The sequence below is a fragment of the Podarcis erhardii genome, assembly GCF_964252035.2.
Source record: "Podarcis erhardii genome assembly, chromosome: 13".
NCBI classification, from domain to species: Eukaryota; Metazoa; Chordata; class Lepidosauria; order Squamata; family Lacertidae; genus Podarcis; species Podarcis erhardii.
In genome coordinates, this window is record NC_138502.1 from 14,048,219 (window position 1) to 14,065,349 (window position 17,131).

Below are 17,131 nucleotides of genomic sequence, written 5' to 3' on the forward strand. Positions count from 1 at the left end.
TCTAGTTAATGTGAGGGAGGCAGGGGGCTCAGCCTGAGGCCCAGAGTCCAGCCTGGAGCAGCCCCTGTTGAAATTCTTTCTCCCCACTTCTTCGCTACACTGCTGAAGGAACTCTTCTGGAGATCTCTTCAGCCTGCAAAGCTCTTTAAGGACTTCTTTTCTGCCTTGCACAAACCTATGCTTACTGCTTGCTGGTTTTGAAGTGCTTCGTTTTTACTGGACTGTTGAGAGAAAAGTTAGGGTGGGAAGAAGTTGTTTCATATATATGAAACAACTGTGAGATTTGGGCAATTTCCTGCCATTCTGTTGTGCTCCCATAACTCTGGGTTTCAGAAATAACTGTGACACTTTTTCTATCAATCTAAAACCAGAACTTATCTGATTTAGGTTGAAAAACCTGTCAGTCTAAAATCCTTGTACATTTTCTGATAGCTCACTGCTGATGATTGGGGTGTGTATGTTTAAATGCTGCTCGATTTGGCAGTGGATGTGCCTGTTCCCTACTGGTGCAGCCAAAACAAGCAGTCCCCTTATTTTTAAGACATCTGCTTAGGGAGAGACATCTCCCTCATGCTGCTGGTGCTTGCAATAGGCAAGTTTCTTTCTCCCACTCTTCTCTGGTGATGGACAAACTGGAAAAGGACAAGGCTCAGCCAGCAGCAATTGCTGATTTTGATGGCAATGGATTGAGGATTAATTTTGTAAATTAAAATTTAAACCTCCTGTCCCACACGTGTTTGAGAAACAGGCTGTGAAGCCCTTTTAGCAGAATAAAAAAAACCCCTAATGCAGCTCACTGCAAGCTAGGAATTAGGCAATTGCACCTGTTTATTTCTGGTCAGCTGACCTCCCCTTCTTTGTCCTCATTGCTAAGAATGAACCACATGTTTTAGTAAGATAAACAAAAGAGAGCTCATGCAGGGGCAAGTACATAATATTATTTCCTTTGTTGGAAATCCCCCCCCCAAGCCTTAAGGAAGTGACCTCATACGGTCCCTTCTTTATTGATTAAGGAACTATATGAGCGTCAGCCCCTCATGTCCCTGTCTGGCAATCATGCATTTGTGATTTTGCCTGGAAATCCCACAGCTTTGAGTAGATGCATGTATCACTTGCTTTCTGCTGACAGTATTTGAACCCAAAAGGAAGAACTGAAGTCACATAGTACATGCAGTTGGAGTTCCTGTTGTCTCTCTTTGACTTCATTGTGGTCTCATTTCCCTTCCAGTTCATCAAAAAGATATGGATTTCTGTTCTTCAGTACTTTGTAAAGCAGATCCTTGCAATAGCGGTTCCAACTTGGCGCCAGCATGTAGAGCGCCCTCATTTTCTCTTGGTTGGTTCCCTTCGAAGAGATCATTTCATACTGCTCATTATTCAGAATGGTGCCAAGGAGCATATCCAGCACCGCTTCAACGTTGCTGGTCCGCTGGATCAGCTCTTCCCGGTGTTGCTCAATGAAATGTTCTTTTGATGAGACTGACATTGGATGAGGTGGGCTTGCCTCTGTCAGACAAAAATAAAAGAAAATGCTCTTTTAAAAAAATGGCTTCAGAGGATGTTTCAAGACAGTGAGCTCTAGAGAGAGGTGATCAAAGTAGAAGGCGTAGTTTGTCTTCAAGCTGTCCTGGCTCCCAGACATTTATAGGGATAGAAAATGGCTGAGAATATGAGAAATAACTCATGGCATGTTCCAGAGGCATTGCTGAGGAACAGTGCAGTTGTCTCTATGTAGCTACTAGTAGCTGGAAGAGAGAGAGAGAGAGAGAGAGAGAGAGAGAGAGAGAGAGAGAGAGAATGAGTAGATGCATGAAGCAAGCAGAGACTACAAGGATGACTTCCAAATCTCACTCTAAAATTTCCCATAGTGAATATGCACCATTCCAGATGTGCAACCCTGGGTAGGTTATTACTGCATTCCTACTGACCTTCTGTTGGGTTAGAAGATTTCAGCTCTTCTGAAAGAGAACAGGGAAGATGCAGTCAGAGAGTGCATGTGGCCTTTTCAAGCTATGGTCTAATCTTGCGGTCTTCCCTTGAGCAAAGCTCACCTTGTCTCACGAAGGCCTCCCAAATGAGTTCATCCCTTTTCTTCTCTATCAGGCTGAAGTGGAATTTATCTTGCCTGTGTTCAGCATAGAGTTCAAGGTACTGCTGTTCCATGTCTGCATGCAAATATTGAAGCTCCAGTTCCTGTGGGAAAGAGGGAAAGCTGTGTGACTATGGCTTATCTCATGGTCTACCAATTTTAAGGGGAGTAAATAAGAGGTTGAAGGGATCCTGGTTTAGCTGTCCCCTTGTCATACCACACAGACTCCCTCCAGGTAACACTTTCCATCATTTTTGCATCTTACCTTGGGGCAGATTTCGACATCGTCTAACTTCTGCACAAAGAAGCGAGAGCCAATCCTCAGAGGCTTGAGGATGACAGAGGGTTTATCCAATCTCCACGAAGGGCATTTCTTTTCTTTCTCATGGACAGTCTGGGAAGCACAAACAGAGTCATTTTTGAGACATGCAAGGGAGATGCCAAGCTGCTAAGCCACTTCCAAGCCTCACCTCAGGGAGGACTTCCAAGTCAACATGCTGCGTAACCTAGCATAAAGGTATTTTCTTTAAACAATTCGATGACAACACTGTGTCTAGAGAAGAAGACAGTCATTTGGCTTCTACCTAGCAAAGGAAAGGGGTTTATTTTTATACTGGGTATTTGAATACTAATGCTGGTGGGGGGCAACTGCTAATGTGGGTTCATGTTTGCTAGAACTTCAATCAATCAATCAATCAATCAATCAATCAATCAATCAATATCAATCAATCAATCAATATCAATCAATCAATCAATCAATCAATCAATCAATCAATCAATCCAAGCACACCTTGATGAATGAGTTTGCCCACAGTTCTTGCATCTAATCATATTGCAAGTCTCGTGCCACTTAGCAGAGTGAAAGATTCCCAATTACCTTTCTTAGAGAAGAGTCGTTTGGGAGGAGGTATAGGTGGAATTTTTGAGCTGGAACTTCAAGCACTTGATACAGCAGTGTGATGCAGTGGACCTTCATCTTCCGTTTAAACCAAGGCTTTTTGAAAACTACTCCACGGGAAGAGAACTTGGGGTTTCTCAACACAGCATGATGTGACCCCACTCTGCTTGGCTTTTCTAGACTCATCCCCTCTTCCACAAAATGTCCAATGTGTGGGAATGTTCTGGGGTGCAGGAGAGGATATATTGACTAATTATATCCTTATCCAACTTGTACTAACAAGTTCCCAAAATATCAGCAGAGTTTATAGACATTCCCCTTTAAGTTCGCAACGGTAACGCTTGCACAGGTTCGCTAGAACCTCTATAATAATTACTCTGGTAATTTCCCCTTTGTTCCCTCTTAAAATACAAGACACGACACAGTCTTTATAAAAGTATAAAAGAGTTTACTCACGTTCTGTTCACAATATGATCCCAGAAGGTAGGCAGGCTTAAAAAGGTTACATGCAGTTAGAATCTATCTTGTAGCAAGATAGTACGGTCCTCTCTTGGCTGGGAGCCAAGAGGGCATGTTGCTCCTTCAGAAGATGAAGATGGCAAGGGGCAAGAGGCAAGAGGCAAGAGAGAGAGTGGCTGCCTGCCCTGTGCTTTTATCATTACCTGCACAGGTGAGGCCACACCCACCTCTGGTCACATGCGGAGGAAGTCCGTCCCCAGGAAGTTTACCTGCTTGCTGGACAGACATCCCTCCCCATGTTCTAACATGTACACTCTAGGAATGTTGTCATTGACTGCTCCTGTGTTTACATCCCACATACCCCTTCTCAGGCAATACAACATTATACAAAACATAAACAACTTTATTCAACCACCCAGAGTCCCAGCTTGACACGTAGATTCTGGAAACTCTCTCTTGGTAGGGGTTTCGTCAGGATGTCAGCAGTCATCTCTTGGGTGCTGCAGTAGGATAGTTCCACAAGTCCATCCTGGATCATCTGGCGTATGTAGTGGTATTTAACCCCAATGTGTTTTGTTCTGGCCAGGAACTTCTCACTCTGCGTCAGCTTCAGGCAACTTTGATTGTCCTCTAGCAAGCTGACAGGCCCTTTTCTCACCAACCCAAAGTCCTTTATGAGTTGATCAAGCCAGGCGATCTCTCTGCAGGCTTCTGTTGCTGCAACGTATTCTGATTCTGTGGAAGATAATGCTACACAGCTCTGTTTATAACTGCCCCATGAAACAGGTCCATCACCAAACATGAAAACATGACCACTTGTTGATTTATAATCAGCATTATCCCCAGCCCAATCCGCATCAGTATACCCAACCAACTTAGGGTCTCTGACGGCTGGTAACCTTAATTTACAATTCATGGTACCCTTCAAATATCGCACCACCCTCTTTACACCTGCCCAATCATGCTCAGTGGGAGAATTCACTTTTCTGCTAAGAATCCCCACAGCATTTGCTAAGTCAGGTCTACATGTGGTAACTAAATACAAAAGTTTACCAATCGCCGACCTGTAGTCATTGTTGTCTGGCAACTGCTTCGAATCCTGCTGATTCTTCAGGAAGTCAGTAGCCATCGGTGTAGCAACTGGATGTGCGTCTTGCATCTGCATGTGCTCAATCAGCTCGTGGATCTTCTGTCTTTGGCTGAGAAGAAATGAGCCGTCCTCTTCTCTTTCCACCTGGATCCCGAGGTAGTACTGGACATCTCCTAGCTCCTTGACCTCCACCTCTTTGCTAAGGTGTTTTACTATCTGTGTATAGTCTTTCTCACTTGCTGTGGCAATAATCAGGTCATCAACAAATGCTAAGATATATGAGAATTGTCCATTATTTGACTTACTGTACAAGCACTTGTCAGCGTCGCCTTGCTTGTACCCAAGTTGCGTCAGCATTTTATGCAACTTCTGGTTCCAGGCTCTAGCAGCCTGTTTAAGTCCATAAAGTCCTTTCTGCAGTTTGCACACTAAATGTGCCTCATGTGGTTTCACAAAACCTTTGGGCTGTTTCATATAGATTTCTTCAGAAATCTGCCCGTGTAGAAAAGCGGTAGCAATGTCTATGTGTTTCACTCTCATTTTCTTGGAGGCTGCAATGCTTAAAAGCATTCTTACGCTGCTGTACCTCACGGTTGGTGCAAAAACTTCATCATAGTCTTCACCAAAACGCTGTGAAGATCCCTGTGCTACAAGTCTAGCTTTGTAGCGCTGCACTTCTCCTTCTGACCCCTTCTTAACCTTGAAAACCCATTTACTGCCAATGGCCTTCTTACCGGGAGGCAGCTCAGTGAGTGTCCAGGTCTTGTTCTGATGCAGTGCATCCATCTCCTCCTGCGCGGCCTTCCTCCAGAGACTGGCTTCTACAGCTGGCATCTCCTGTATCTCTTCCCAAGTGGAAGGTTCCTGTGGAAACGCCGACCCTGCAAAGTAGGACAACCGTAATGGTGGGACACCTTTGTTGGTTCTGGACGAGCGCCTGACCTCTGGTTCTGCGACCGCATCAGCTTCCTCATCCTCCTCCAACGCAGGCATGTCCCCATCTGAGTCCTCATCTTCGTCTCTGGTGCCGCCAGGGTTCTGGTCCTCTGCGTCTTCTGGTGCGTCGCCTGTAGGGGGCGCTGTAACACTCGAAGGCAGATTAGTACTTTGTGGGGTCTCAAAAGGGAAATATACAAACTCTTGAGTCCTTTCTGACTCATCTGAAGAATCCACAACAGTGTTCTTAGTGTCTACTTTTCCATATTCATCAACATAAACCGCATGGTATGCATTTGTCTTACCAGTTTGTAAGTCCATAATTCTATATCCTTTGCCTCCAGAGGCGTATCCCACAAGGATACCTGCTTTTGCCCTGGAGTCAAGCTTGTGTCTGTGTTCCTTGGGCACGTGGAAGTAACACGGACTTCCAAACACACGTATGTGTGACAGATTGGGAGCTTTCCCATGCCAAAGTTCAAATGGTGTGCGCTCTGCACCTTTAGTTGGCAGTCTATTCTGCAAATAGACCGATGTGTACACTCCTTCGGCCCACAGCTTCTGTGGCAAACATGCATCCTTTAGCATGCACCTTGTCATGTCCATAATGGACCTAAACTTTCTCTCAGCTATGGCATTCTGCTGTGGTGTGTAAGGAATTGTGGTTACATGTGCAATTCCTTCCTTGGCCAGGAGAGCCTGCATTTCATTTGAGCAGTACTCACCTCCATTGTCGCTCATTAGCACAGCTGGAGCTCTTTGGAATTTATTCTTGACCATGGCAATGTATTCCTGGAGCTTGTCCACTGTCTCACTCTTCTCTTTGAGGAAATACACAACACAAAATCTTGAAAAGTCATCCAGAAATATTAAAATGTATCTATTCTTTCCCAGTGAGGGAACATTCATGGGTCCACATATGTCAGTGTGCACTATGTCAAGCACTTTGTTGCTTCTTTGTTCTGCACAACGTGGAAATGAAGGTTTTACAGCCTTCTCAGTAATACAGCTTATGCACTTTGCTGGAGCTTTGTTGCTCTGCTTTACCTGCAAACCTCTTACAAGATCTCTTTTCTGTAGATCCAGAATGACGTTGGTGTCTCTATGTCCAAGCCTTCTGTGCCACAGGTCCAGATCTGCTTCATCCTTCTGGCTGGAATGTGCCACTTTTGCAGACTGATTCTCTGAAAGATCAAGCTCATATACACCATTGATTAGCTCTGCTTGAGCAAACACTTTGCCATTTCTAGTCACCTTGCATTCTCCATTTCCAAATGTGATCTGGAAACCTTTCTTGTCCAAAGTGGACACGCTGATTAAATTGCAGCTCAGCTCTGGAACATACAAAACTCTAGAGATTGTGTTCTCAATGCATTCATTGTTTATATTGCATTTCAGACTCATGGAACCTGCACCTTTTGCTTTAACAATGTTGCCATCTGCAATCTCAATTTCAGATCCTTCTTCATCATTTATCTCATTAAAATAGTCCTTTTTATATGAAAAATGCGAACTGGCACCTGAATCTAAAATCCATTTATTACGTTTATTCTCACGATTCTGGACAGTTAAATTCCTTTCTTGCAGTAGCCATGTGCATTCACATTTCCCCTTCTTTTCCCCTTTTGGCTGAAAGGGGTGGGGTTTCTTGGCTTTAGGAGCCTTGCAATTCTTTGCAATGTGTCCTTCTTTGTTACAATTGAAACAAATCACTTTCTTAGGCATCTCTTTGGACTTTGTAAATTGCCTAGATGCATAACTGCTGTCCTTGCTTCTAGCATTTCTCACTGGAGATTCAGCTCTATCTCTGCATTCTTCTTTTAAATAACCAATCAAGTCTTTAAAAGTCAGACCTTGTCTATGATCCATCAAACTTACAAATGCGCTAAAGCGTGGTCCAAGTGATGACAACAAAAATGCTATCTTTGTATCTTCATCAAAAGCTTTGGGAGTCAAATCAATTCTCTGAATAATCTCAGTAAACTTGTTGATGTGCTCTGTGAATTCCTCTTTTGAATTCATCCTCACTCTGGTTAATTTACACACCAAGTTTCTGAAGCAGTTTATGCTAGATTCTCCATACACGCGCTCAATATCTCTTAAGATTTGAGATGCATCATCTGTACTATTTATTAATGATAGCTGCTCATCACGAAGTCCACTCAAAATTATGTGTCTAGCTTCGCTGTTCATGCGTTTCCAAGCACTTATCTTGGCTAAAGCTTCCTCAGACGATCCCGTAGGTTGAGGGTTTAAAGCTTCCAAAATGTGCTTATAATCTAAACATGCTATCAAGCGCTGCTTCCAGTGTATGAAATTGTGTTCATTCAGCACAGGCATTCCTAGCTTTGCATCACTATCAAAAGCTGCTCTAGCCATCTTAAAATCCAAAAATTTGAAAATTCTTCAAAATTTCAAAATTTCTCAAAATTTTAAAATCAAAATCTCAAAAATCTCAAAATACAAAACAATTCTTCACTGCCTTGGGTCACTGTGAACTCTGAGGGAAGGGGGGGGTGCTTAATCCCCACTGCACAATGGAACAAAGGACCATGTGCTTACCAGGAAGTTAACTCAGAAAAATACTACTCAACTCAAAATCACAATCCAATGCAATCCTTCAAAAATACGCAGAAATATGCAATACTGGGCCCAATAACCCTTTGTGGGAATGTTCTGGGGTGCAGGAGAGGATATATTGACTAATTATATCCTTATCCAACTTGTACTAACAAGTTCCCAAAATATCAGCAGAGTTTATAGACATTCCCCTTTAAGTTCGCAACGGTAACGCTTGCACAGGTTCGCTAGAACCTCTATAATAATTACTCTGGTAATTTCCCCTTTGTTCCCTCTTAAAATACAAGACACGACACAGTCTTTATAAAAGTATAAAAGAGTTTACTCACGTTCTGTTCACAATATGATCCCAGAAGGTAGGCAGGCTTAAAAAGGTTACATGCAGTTAGAATCTATCTTGTAGCAAGATAGTACGGTCCTCTCTTGGCTGGGAGCCAAGAGGGCATGTTGCTCCTTCAGAAGATGAAGATGGCAAGGGGCAAGAGGCAAGAGGCAAGAGAGAGAGTGGCTGCCTGCCCTGTGCTTTTATCATTACCTGCACAGGTGAGGCCACACCCACCTCTGGTCACATGCGGAGGAAGTCCGTCCCCAGGAAGTTTACCTGCTTGCTGGACAGACATCCCTCCCCATGTTCTAACATGTACACTCTAGGAATGTTGTCATTGACTGCTCCTGTGTTTACATCCCACACAATGTAGACTTGGGAGCTGTCCCCATCTGTAAAAAAAAGGAACACAAATGGAATATGGGTCAATAATAGGTAGCTTGCTTAGGGCAGTGGCTCTGGAGGTTATCTAAACATTTTTCAAAAAATAATTTTTATTAAGAATTTCATCATAACAAATTCTCAAAAACATATCATCATTTCCCCCATTTTCCCCTTCCCCCTCCCCAAGAAAAACCCTCCCTACCTCCCCCCAAGACTTCCCTCAGCTCCTCTCTCTGATTTTTCAACACATATTATTCTCTGCATATTATAAACTTGTAAAGATCCTTAATTTATCTGTCTATTATGTTAGCAATAATAAATTTGTGTATGTTTATTCAAAACCTGCCAAGGAGTCCAGTTCATTTTGTTGTTGTTTTAAGTAATTTGTAAAATGTTCCCATTCTTCTTTAAAGCCAGATATCTCCTCCTGCACACTAGCCCTTCTCTTTTCTGCACCAGCCCTCCTGGTAACAGCTCCTTCCTGTTTACCCGCCATCTCTGAGTCAAAACAGGTAATGTTGTACTTGACTGCTCCCAGTGGATTACATCCCACACACGTTATATCTTATTCTTGTTTAGTATTCATTCCTCCAGTTACAGTTATACCATTGGAAGGTTCCCCGCCCCCCTACCGTACCTGCAAGGCACAGGAAGTGAGGGAAGTGGACGGCTGCCACAGCCTCGAGTGGATCCGCTTGGATGTTGAGCAAAGGACCAGCGACAGACAACCTCTGTGCATCCCTTCCATTCAGGTGCTTGTGCCACGAATCAAAGTGGTATGTTATGGTGACACCCGCTCCCACCTCAAATATGAGATCAGTGTAGTAGCACTGAAAGGAGCCAGCCTCAAAGGAGCACAACCTGAATGCAACAAAGAGAAAGATGAAAGGAATAGTGATCAGTGCAGTTTCCCCTGCTGTTCTATTAGATCAGGGGTGGCCAACTCCCAAGAGACTGTGATCTACTCACAGAGTTAAAAACTGGCAGTGATCTACCCACTTTTTGGGGGTTCAGGCCAAAGTAGCTGAGCTTTTTTCAGGGAGGAGGAAAGCCCCATTTTTGGGGGGTGCAGGGGGGGAAATGTTGAGCTTTTTTTAGAGGAGCCAAAGTTGTTAAGGGTTTTTTGGGGGGAGCTGGTGATCTACCACAGACGTCCAGTGATCTACCGGTAGATCAGGATCTACCTGTTGGACATGCCTGTATTAGATGTATCTGTAGCTCATCTCACAACTATTAATACGTACGGCCTGCATGTTCTTCTCATACTAATGACAATGTAGTAAAAGTTCAATACCGCCTGCATGTTCTGCTTCTTTGCTCTTGGCTCATCTGCATCTGATGCAGCTGTTGTAGGAAGTGAAACACAAGAGCAGTTAAGTACAACATTCCTAGAGTGAACATGTTTACACATGGAGAGGAATGATTGTCCAGCCAGCAGATAAACTTCCTGTTTCCTTCTGGGCTGGGACAGACTTCCTCTGTATGTGACTAGAGGTGGGCGTGGCCTCACCTGTGCAGGTAATGACAAAAGCACAGGGCAGGGCAGCCATCTCTCTCTCTGTGACTACTTTCCTTGAAGAAGCAACATCTGCTTAGCCAAAGATGCTCTCTTGGCCTCTAGCCAAGAGAGGACAAAGGGACTGTCTGTTTATGGTTACAGATAGGTAGCCGTGTTGGTCTGCCATAGTCAAAAAAAAAATTAAAAAAAAATTCCTTCCAGTAGCACCTTAAAGACCAACTAAGTTAGTTCTTGGTATGAGCTTTCATGTGCATGCACACTTCTTCAGATACCTGAAGAAGTGTGCATGCACACGAAAGCTCATACCAAGAACTAACTTACTTGGTCTTTAAGGTGCTACTGGAAGGAATTTTTTTGTCTGTTTATGGGATAGTTTCCAGGTGTATGTTACTTTTCTAAGCTAAGTCTGCCTTCTGGGATCCGATTGTGAACAAAATGTGAGTGAGTAAACTTTTTATATTTTTAAATAAGACTGTGTCGTGTCTTATCTTTTATGAGGGAATAAGGGGGAAATACCAGAACAGTTATTATAGAGGCTTTAGCGAGCCTGAGCAAACACATCTGCTGTACGTTTAAAAAGGGGAATGTTACCCTGCTAAATTGTGAACTTGTTTACACAAGTTGGAAAGGCTATAATCAAACAATATATCCTCTCCTGCATCCCTGAACATTCCCACAGCTGTGTGGGTGTCAGACCTATGCAAATAACATATTGGAAGCTGTATGGGGATGAGGAGAGTTGATTAGAAGGGTAAGGATAAAGAAAATCTGGGCTCCCCTTTGAAAGCTCTTTGCTACACAGTGGCCAAGTATAGGGGTGAAGCTTTTAGTAAAGAGAAACTCCCAAGCAAACATCTTGCCACACACACACACAGCATTTTGTCATAGAGAAGTATTTTGGCTACAAGATTGCCCAGGAAGTAAGTAAGGCTTCTTTCGGTACTGGAAAAAAAGGCTTTTAAATGCTGGAACTAACAAAAGGTTGTGTGAGTGACTCTTAGTACATAATTCTCTAAACCAGCCAAATCCAGTGAGCATGGGGAGGGCTCCAATCTCCCTTCCATTACCACGGCAGATAAGCTTTTCTGTAACAGAATTCACCCAACATGCTGTCACAGATGTAAGCTGGTTATATGAAGACCATGAGACCCCAGAGATGTTCCTAGGGTCTTTTGTGCCCTTGCAAGGAGCTGTATCAGCAACCCCACCCCCCTGCGAATCACGTTGCCTTTGTGCTGCAGTACGAGAAGGGTGGGAAACTTCTGTGTTTGAACTCTCTGAGATGTCGCCACACACACATATACATTGTATATTTCTGGGGTGATTTTGGGCATGCCTCCGTGAGATCCACATTAGCTGAATGTGTTCTGTAGTACCTTTCCCAGAATTGTCAGCAGACAATTCAATGTTGAAAACATTATTTGAATGTAGAGATTGTAAAAAGATCTCACCTGTAGATTTCATGGTTCCTTTGTGAATCCCAAACCACATCTGGTATGATTTTCTCTGGAAGATCCTGTGGCAAAGCAGTAATGATTAATATTTATGCCATACTGCCCACCCTATCTTAAAATACTGTATAGGCATTCTTATCTTCTTGCAGTGCCCTAGTTCCTACACCAAGGAGCACTGCTTGAGCCCCACCCTATTGAAACACTAAATGCTATGTCACACCATCTGCCTTTTGTGTTTGTTTTGGCAATGAGCTATAGTATGGTGATTACAGGCATTGTATTTTCTTTTCTTTTTAATCTAGACTTTTATCCAAAAATGTTTACAGAATATTTGCCATTCTTCCCAAAGATCTCAGTGTACTTACCAAAGGCAGATGTAACCCAAAAATATTAAATTACCTGCACTCTCTAGGTAAGGAAAGATAAGGATGGGTGGGTGTGCAAGGAAGTAGTGAACCAACATTTTGTAGTCCTATCAATGCATTTGCATGCAGGTACACAGGAGTCAAGATGCACACCCTCCTCTTTAGTCAAAGAATTGCCTCCTGCTCCTTCAGACACTGGGGACAGGTTGAAATCTGAAGAATTCTATTGAAACATGGGATTATTGCAAATTGATGACATCATAGTATAGATCCCACACAGAACATTTCCACGCTATATACAGCAATCACAATAGGAGTGTGTGCAGTTGGCCATTTGCAGCTCACAACAACAACAACAAATTATTTATTTGTGTTGGAGACACCTGTCCATTCCAAGTACAGTGGTACCTCGGGTTACATACGCTTCAGGTTACATACGCTTCAGGTTACAGACTCCGCTAACCCAGAAATAGTACATCAGGTTAAGTACTTTGCTTCAGGATGAGAACAGAAATCGTGCAGCAGCGGCACAGCAGCAGCAGGAGGCCCCATTAACTAAAGTAGTGCTTCAGGTTAAGAACAGTTTCAGGTTAAGAATGAACCTCCTGAACGAATTAAGTACTTAACCCGAGGTACCACTGTAATTTGTGTTGAATAGCAAAACCACAAACTTACCTAAGCTTGAAATTCAAATTCACAAGTTAGGTGTTAAAAGGGGCTAATACAAACCAGGATGAGTCCAGCCCTTTACCTCTCTAGGACACTGGTAGCAAAGTACACTTTTCCTGGAATTTGCAGGACTTGTCTTTCGGCACTGCCCTGTCTCTGCAAATAGAGGGGATTCTGATATTTGCACTGAGAACTCAGGAATGCCTGTAAAAACAAGTGATTTATTTTCGCACATGGCTGCTGTGAAAATGAAGAAGATTAGACAAATGTGAAGTGAATTTCACCTTGTTCTGCTTGTATGAGGAATAGGGGAAAGGCCTACTGAGTTCAGTGGGATGTACTTGCACCCACAGATTGGGACTGTAAACCTTTGGGTCGTCAGGAAATGGAATGCAAAAAGTAGTGATGGTACTAATTTGGTTGTTAACCCAATCTCTCTCTCTCTCTCTCTCTCTCTCTCTCTCTCTCTCTCTCTCTCTCAAACACACACACACACACACACAACTTTGATAACACAGGCATCCTGACATGGATAAATCAAAGTGGGGAAATGGAAACAAGAGATGATCTGAAGAGGGATGGAACCCACAGCAATTTTGCTGTAAATTTTCATTATTTATCTCATACTATACATTCCTATTTATTCTGTACTGAAAGTCAGACCTGATTACAAGTAGAAACCCTGATGAAACTACTTCTAACTAGTAAAAGACACCTGCTCTTGGTCACAGGAGAAAACTGTGTCTGCTTGAGATCACTGGTTGTGTGCACTCATGTATATTTGTAGTGTCATTTTTCAAAATAATTGCAAAGAAGGGGAAATGAATAAAGCATGAAAGAGGAATTGAGAGCTACAATGCAAAGATGATAAATAATGGTATTCTTGCCATTTAATGTCCATGTTGAAACGATGTGAAGAAATAATGTGAGGGGGAGGAAGGGCAAAGAGGGGCATTAAAAACTGCTTGAGGGTTGTTGGTTGTTTTTTTTACAACCAACTGAGGTATAAATTTTATGCAATAAAATAATATAAATATAGGAAGAGAGACCTGCGATTTCTGAGTCCTCCCTCCAATTGGTTAAGACACAATGAGAATGTAAATAATAAGTTTATGACAAACACGACCCAGCTAAAGAAACCTCTCTTCCTCCAGCCAACATTTCTTCATGAGGAGATAATCAGGCTCAAACAAATGTTCCCCTTTCCGAGGTCCTTACTTGCTCTTCCACGGAGAAGCTTGTCCGCCTGCGGCTGGCAGTCGATGGCCTTCAGCACCTTGGCTGCCACCTCCACGGCACCATCCACATCATAGTGTCTGAGCAGCAGATGGCAGAGAGTCCAAGCACCAAGTTCCTGGGTGACCTGGAGATCGCCCATCGGAATGTAGAAATGGCAGAGTTCGCCCTTGAACTTTTTTAGCTCGGACTCATCTAAACTCTCCAGGGTGCGCGCCAGGAGACCATAGATGGCTCTATTATAGGTCAAATGGTGACCTGACAGCAGAAATGATTTCATTGGGAGCCCAGAATCCTCTTCAGAAGAGCTCCCAGGATGAATCGCAGGGGCCAGAGACTTCTCCAAGCAGAGGGTATTGCGGTTCCCCACCTGGATGCCTGAAAGGAAGCAGTTTTCTCTCCCAGAGTTAAAGTCACCATAGATGTCAGCAGGTTTGTAGGCATCATTGGTGACGTAAGGGATGTATCCTTCAAAGGCCAGAGCACCGAACAAGGGGATGTGTATTTGCCTCCCCTGGACTCTTGGCCTTACAGAGTCATAAATCCCAGAGTGGTATCCTTCAAGGTCCAGGGCATCCTCCGAGAAGGTGTGTTTTTTTCTCTGCAACGCGCCTCTCTCCCCCATTGCGCCCTGTCCCTCCAAAGTCTCTGGGGCGCTCGCGGAACGGCGCGGAGGGCTATAGACGGGGAGGATCTGGTGCCGCCGCGTCCACAGCATTCCACCGCCTGTGCTCAGAGATCTTCCAACGGCCCTGACCGACTCCTCTTTCCTTACCGGGCTGCTACTTCCTCTTCCCTCGGGCAGAGAAGCTCTGCGCCGATTTCTGTCCTCTGTCTGTGGGCCGCCCACCCGCATTCTCGGTCGCGTGGCGTGTCGCGTCCCTAGAGAAGGAACCCCGCTTCCGACACCAGCGGACTCGACGGCGGGGACGGAGCCCGCGATTGCCGCGAGCACGTTCGAAGGGGCGTCTTCCTGCATCTGATTTTCCCAAGCAGGAGCTCAAGCCGCTCTACTGCTAGCTATCAGTCTTCTCCCGCTCTTGCTTCCTCCTAGTCAGAAGGAGGAGTGTCAGAAAAACCCCGGGGGGCGGGCTCCTCTGAGGTCGCCTTCCTATCCGTAGCTGTCAACGTTTCCCTTTTTTATAGTGAAATTCCGTTATTCAGAATAGGATTCCTCGCAAGAAAAGAGAAAAGTTGACAGCTATTGTTTAGTCGTGTCCGACTCTTCGAGACCCCATGGACCAGAGCACGCCAGGCACTTCTGTCTTCCACTGCCTCCCGCAGTTTGGTCAGACTCATGTTTGTAGCTTCGAGAACACTGTCCAACCATCTCGTCCTCTGTCGTCCCCTTCTCCTTGTGCCCTCCATCTTTCCCAACATCAGGGTCTTTTCCAGGGTGTCTTCTCTTCTCATGAGGTGTCCAAAGTATTGGAGCCTCAGCTTCACGATCTGTCCTTCCAGTGAGCACTCAGGGCTGATTTCCTTAAGAATGGATGCGTTTGATCTTCTTGCAGTCCATGAGAGTCTCCTCCAGCACCATAATTCAAAAGCATCAATTCTTCGGCGATCGGCCTTCTTTATGGTCCAGCTCTCACTTCCAGCTATGCTTGACAGCTATGCCTCTGGCTTTTCTCGCTGGCAGTGGATCTGTGGCAACGCCGACAGAGAATTTATGGCAGTGCTTTTTTCTAAAAAAATGTTTAGGGGTATTCTCATTTTAACTCAAGAAAATCATCATTTTATTGTTCAGATTGGGGAAAATTAAATACAGTAAATGGACAAAAGTACAAAGATTCACAAAATGTTTAGGGGTATGCGTGCCCCTGCGGCCTCCTCAGAAAAAAGCACTGATTTATGATATTAAAAGGAAATCTGAGGTGGAGGCTTTTCCCCAGTTTTGAATATCAAAGGTTGTCATAAGACTCACTGCAGGTAAAGCAAGCAAGCAAACAAACAAACAAGCAAAAAAAGCAGAATATATCTGTGGAAACGTGGATAGTGGAAAGCGAGCAAGATGATCAAGGGTCTGGAAACCAAGCCTTAAGAGGAAGGGTTGAAGGAGCTGGGTATGTTTACCCTAGAAAAGAGGAGACTGAGAGGAGATAGCTGTCTTCAAATATCTAGAGGGCTGTCACATGGAAGAGGGAACAAGCCTGTGTTCTGTTCTAGAGGGAAGGACTCAAACCAATGGCTTCAAGTTACAAGAAAATTCCGACAATACACCAGGAAGACCTTTTGGACAGTAAGAGCTGTTTGACAGTGGAATGGCTAAAGAAACATTGGAACAGAACCCAAAAAGCACTATAAATTGGAACAATTTCTCTGTATTTTTTGGATGTCTTGTGGTTTAATTTTAACTGATTTTATCCAGCTGTATTTTATATGGCTAAGTTGCTTTGAGACTTTTTTGTATAGAGACTAGGAAATGTAATAACTAATCATAATCATAATCATAATCATAAATATTCTTGTTGCTCTCTCCTTTCCAGTGCTCCTGCTCAGCCCTGAGTTTAAGTGAGTGTGCAAGGGCCCCCAGGAAGGAAGGACTCCAAAACCCATTCAAGATTTTCCTGGGATGTTTTGGTTAGCTCTGAGTTTCTCCAGGGAAGGGGCTTTTTGTCCCTGGGATCCAAGGCTGGGATAAGGATGTGGAAATGTGGGAAGAAGCGAAGGGATGTAGAGGGCCAAGGAGCAACCATTCCATGCAGGCGGGGAGTGGGAAGTGAGCTGGTTTAAAAATTCGGATTTTCAGCAATTCTGCTGTGCTCTCTGGTGGGCAAATTGGGTGTGTGATATACTGTGCTGCCCTTTAGGATGTGTAAAAGGCCCACCAGGGTAAGGCACGTCATGCCCCAACCTGTAGCCTTCTAAAAATGGAAGACAAAAGGGCTGGCACAAAAAGGGGGCCCAGGACACCGCCCTTAATTCCAGAACTGTATTGAAGCACACCAGAATTCCACCTGCCTCCCCAGCCTGACATCCTTTGGGTGGCCAAGACATCTGCCTCCTGCAGCAGCCCTTTCAGGATGTTGTCAAAGCTCTCCTTGACAGGGAATGTGATGATGGAAAGAGTCACAATGCAAGCTTATAACTGAGGGGTTTTATTGTGTAAGTGCTATGCATTGTT

General features: G+C 44.1%; 1 protein-coding gene across 2 annotated transcripts; it reads right to left on the minus strand.

Annotated features, from left to right (window-relative positions):
* Positions 1-804: 804 nt before the first annotated feature.
* On the minus strand, positions 805-15,483 carry LOC309326459 (NACHT, LRR and PYD domains-containing protein 1a allele 5-like). Of its 2 annotated transcripts, XM_081835222.1 has the most exons (11): positions 14,422-15,483; positions 13,987-14,382; positions 12,851-12,972; positions 11,732-11,796; positions 9,399-9,622; positions 8,743-8,769; positions 2,967-3,193; positions 2,355-2,483; positions 2,052-2,193; positions 1,929-1,958; positions 805-1,506 (listed from the first exon to the last, which is right to left on the minus strand). In XM_081835222.1, exons 1-11 carry the CDS (start codon positions 14,981-14,983, stop codon positions 1,214-1,216), a joined length of 2,217 nt encoding a protein of 738 aa, XP_081691348.1. In that variant the 5' UTR covers positions 14,984-15,483; the 3' UTR covers positions 805-1,213. The 2 variants fall into 2 exon arrangements, with proteins under 2 accessions (XP_081691348.1, XP_081691347.1); XM_081835221.1 differs by having other exon boundaries at positions 13,987-15,483.
* Positions 15,484-17,131: the final 1,648 nt, after the last annotated feature.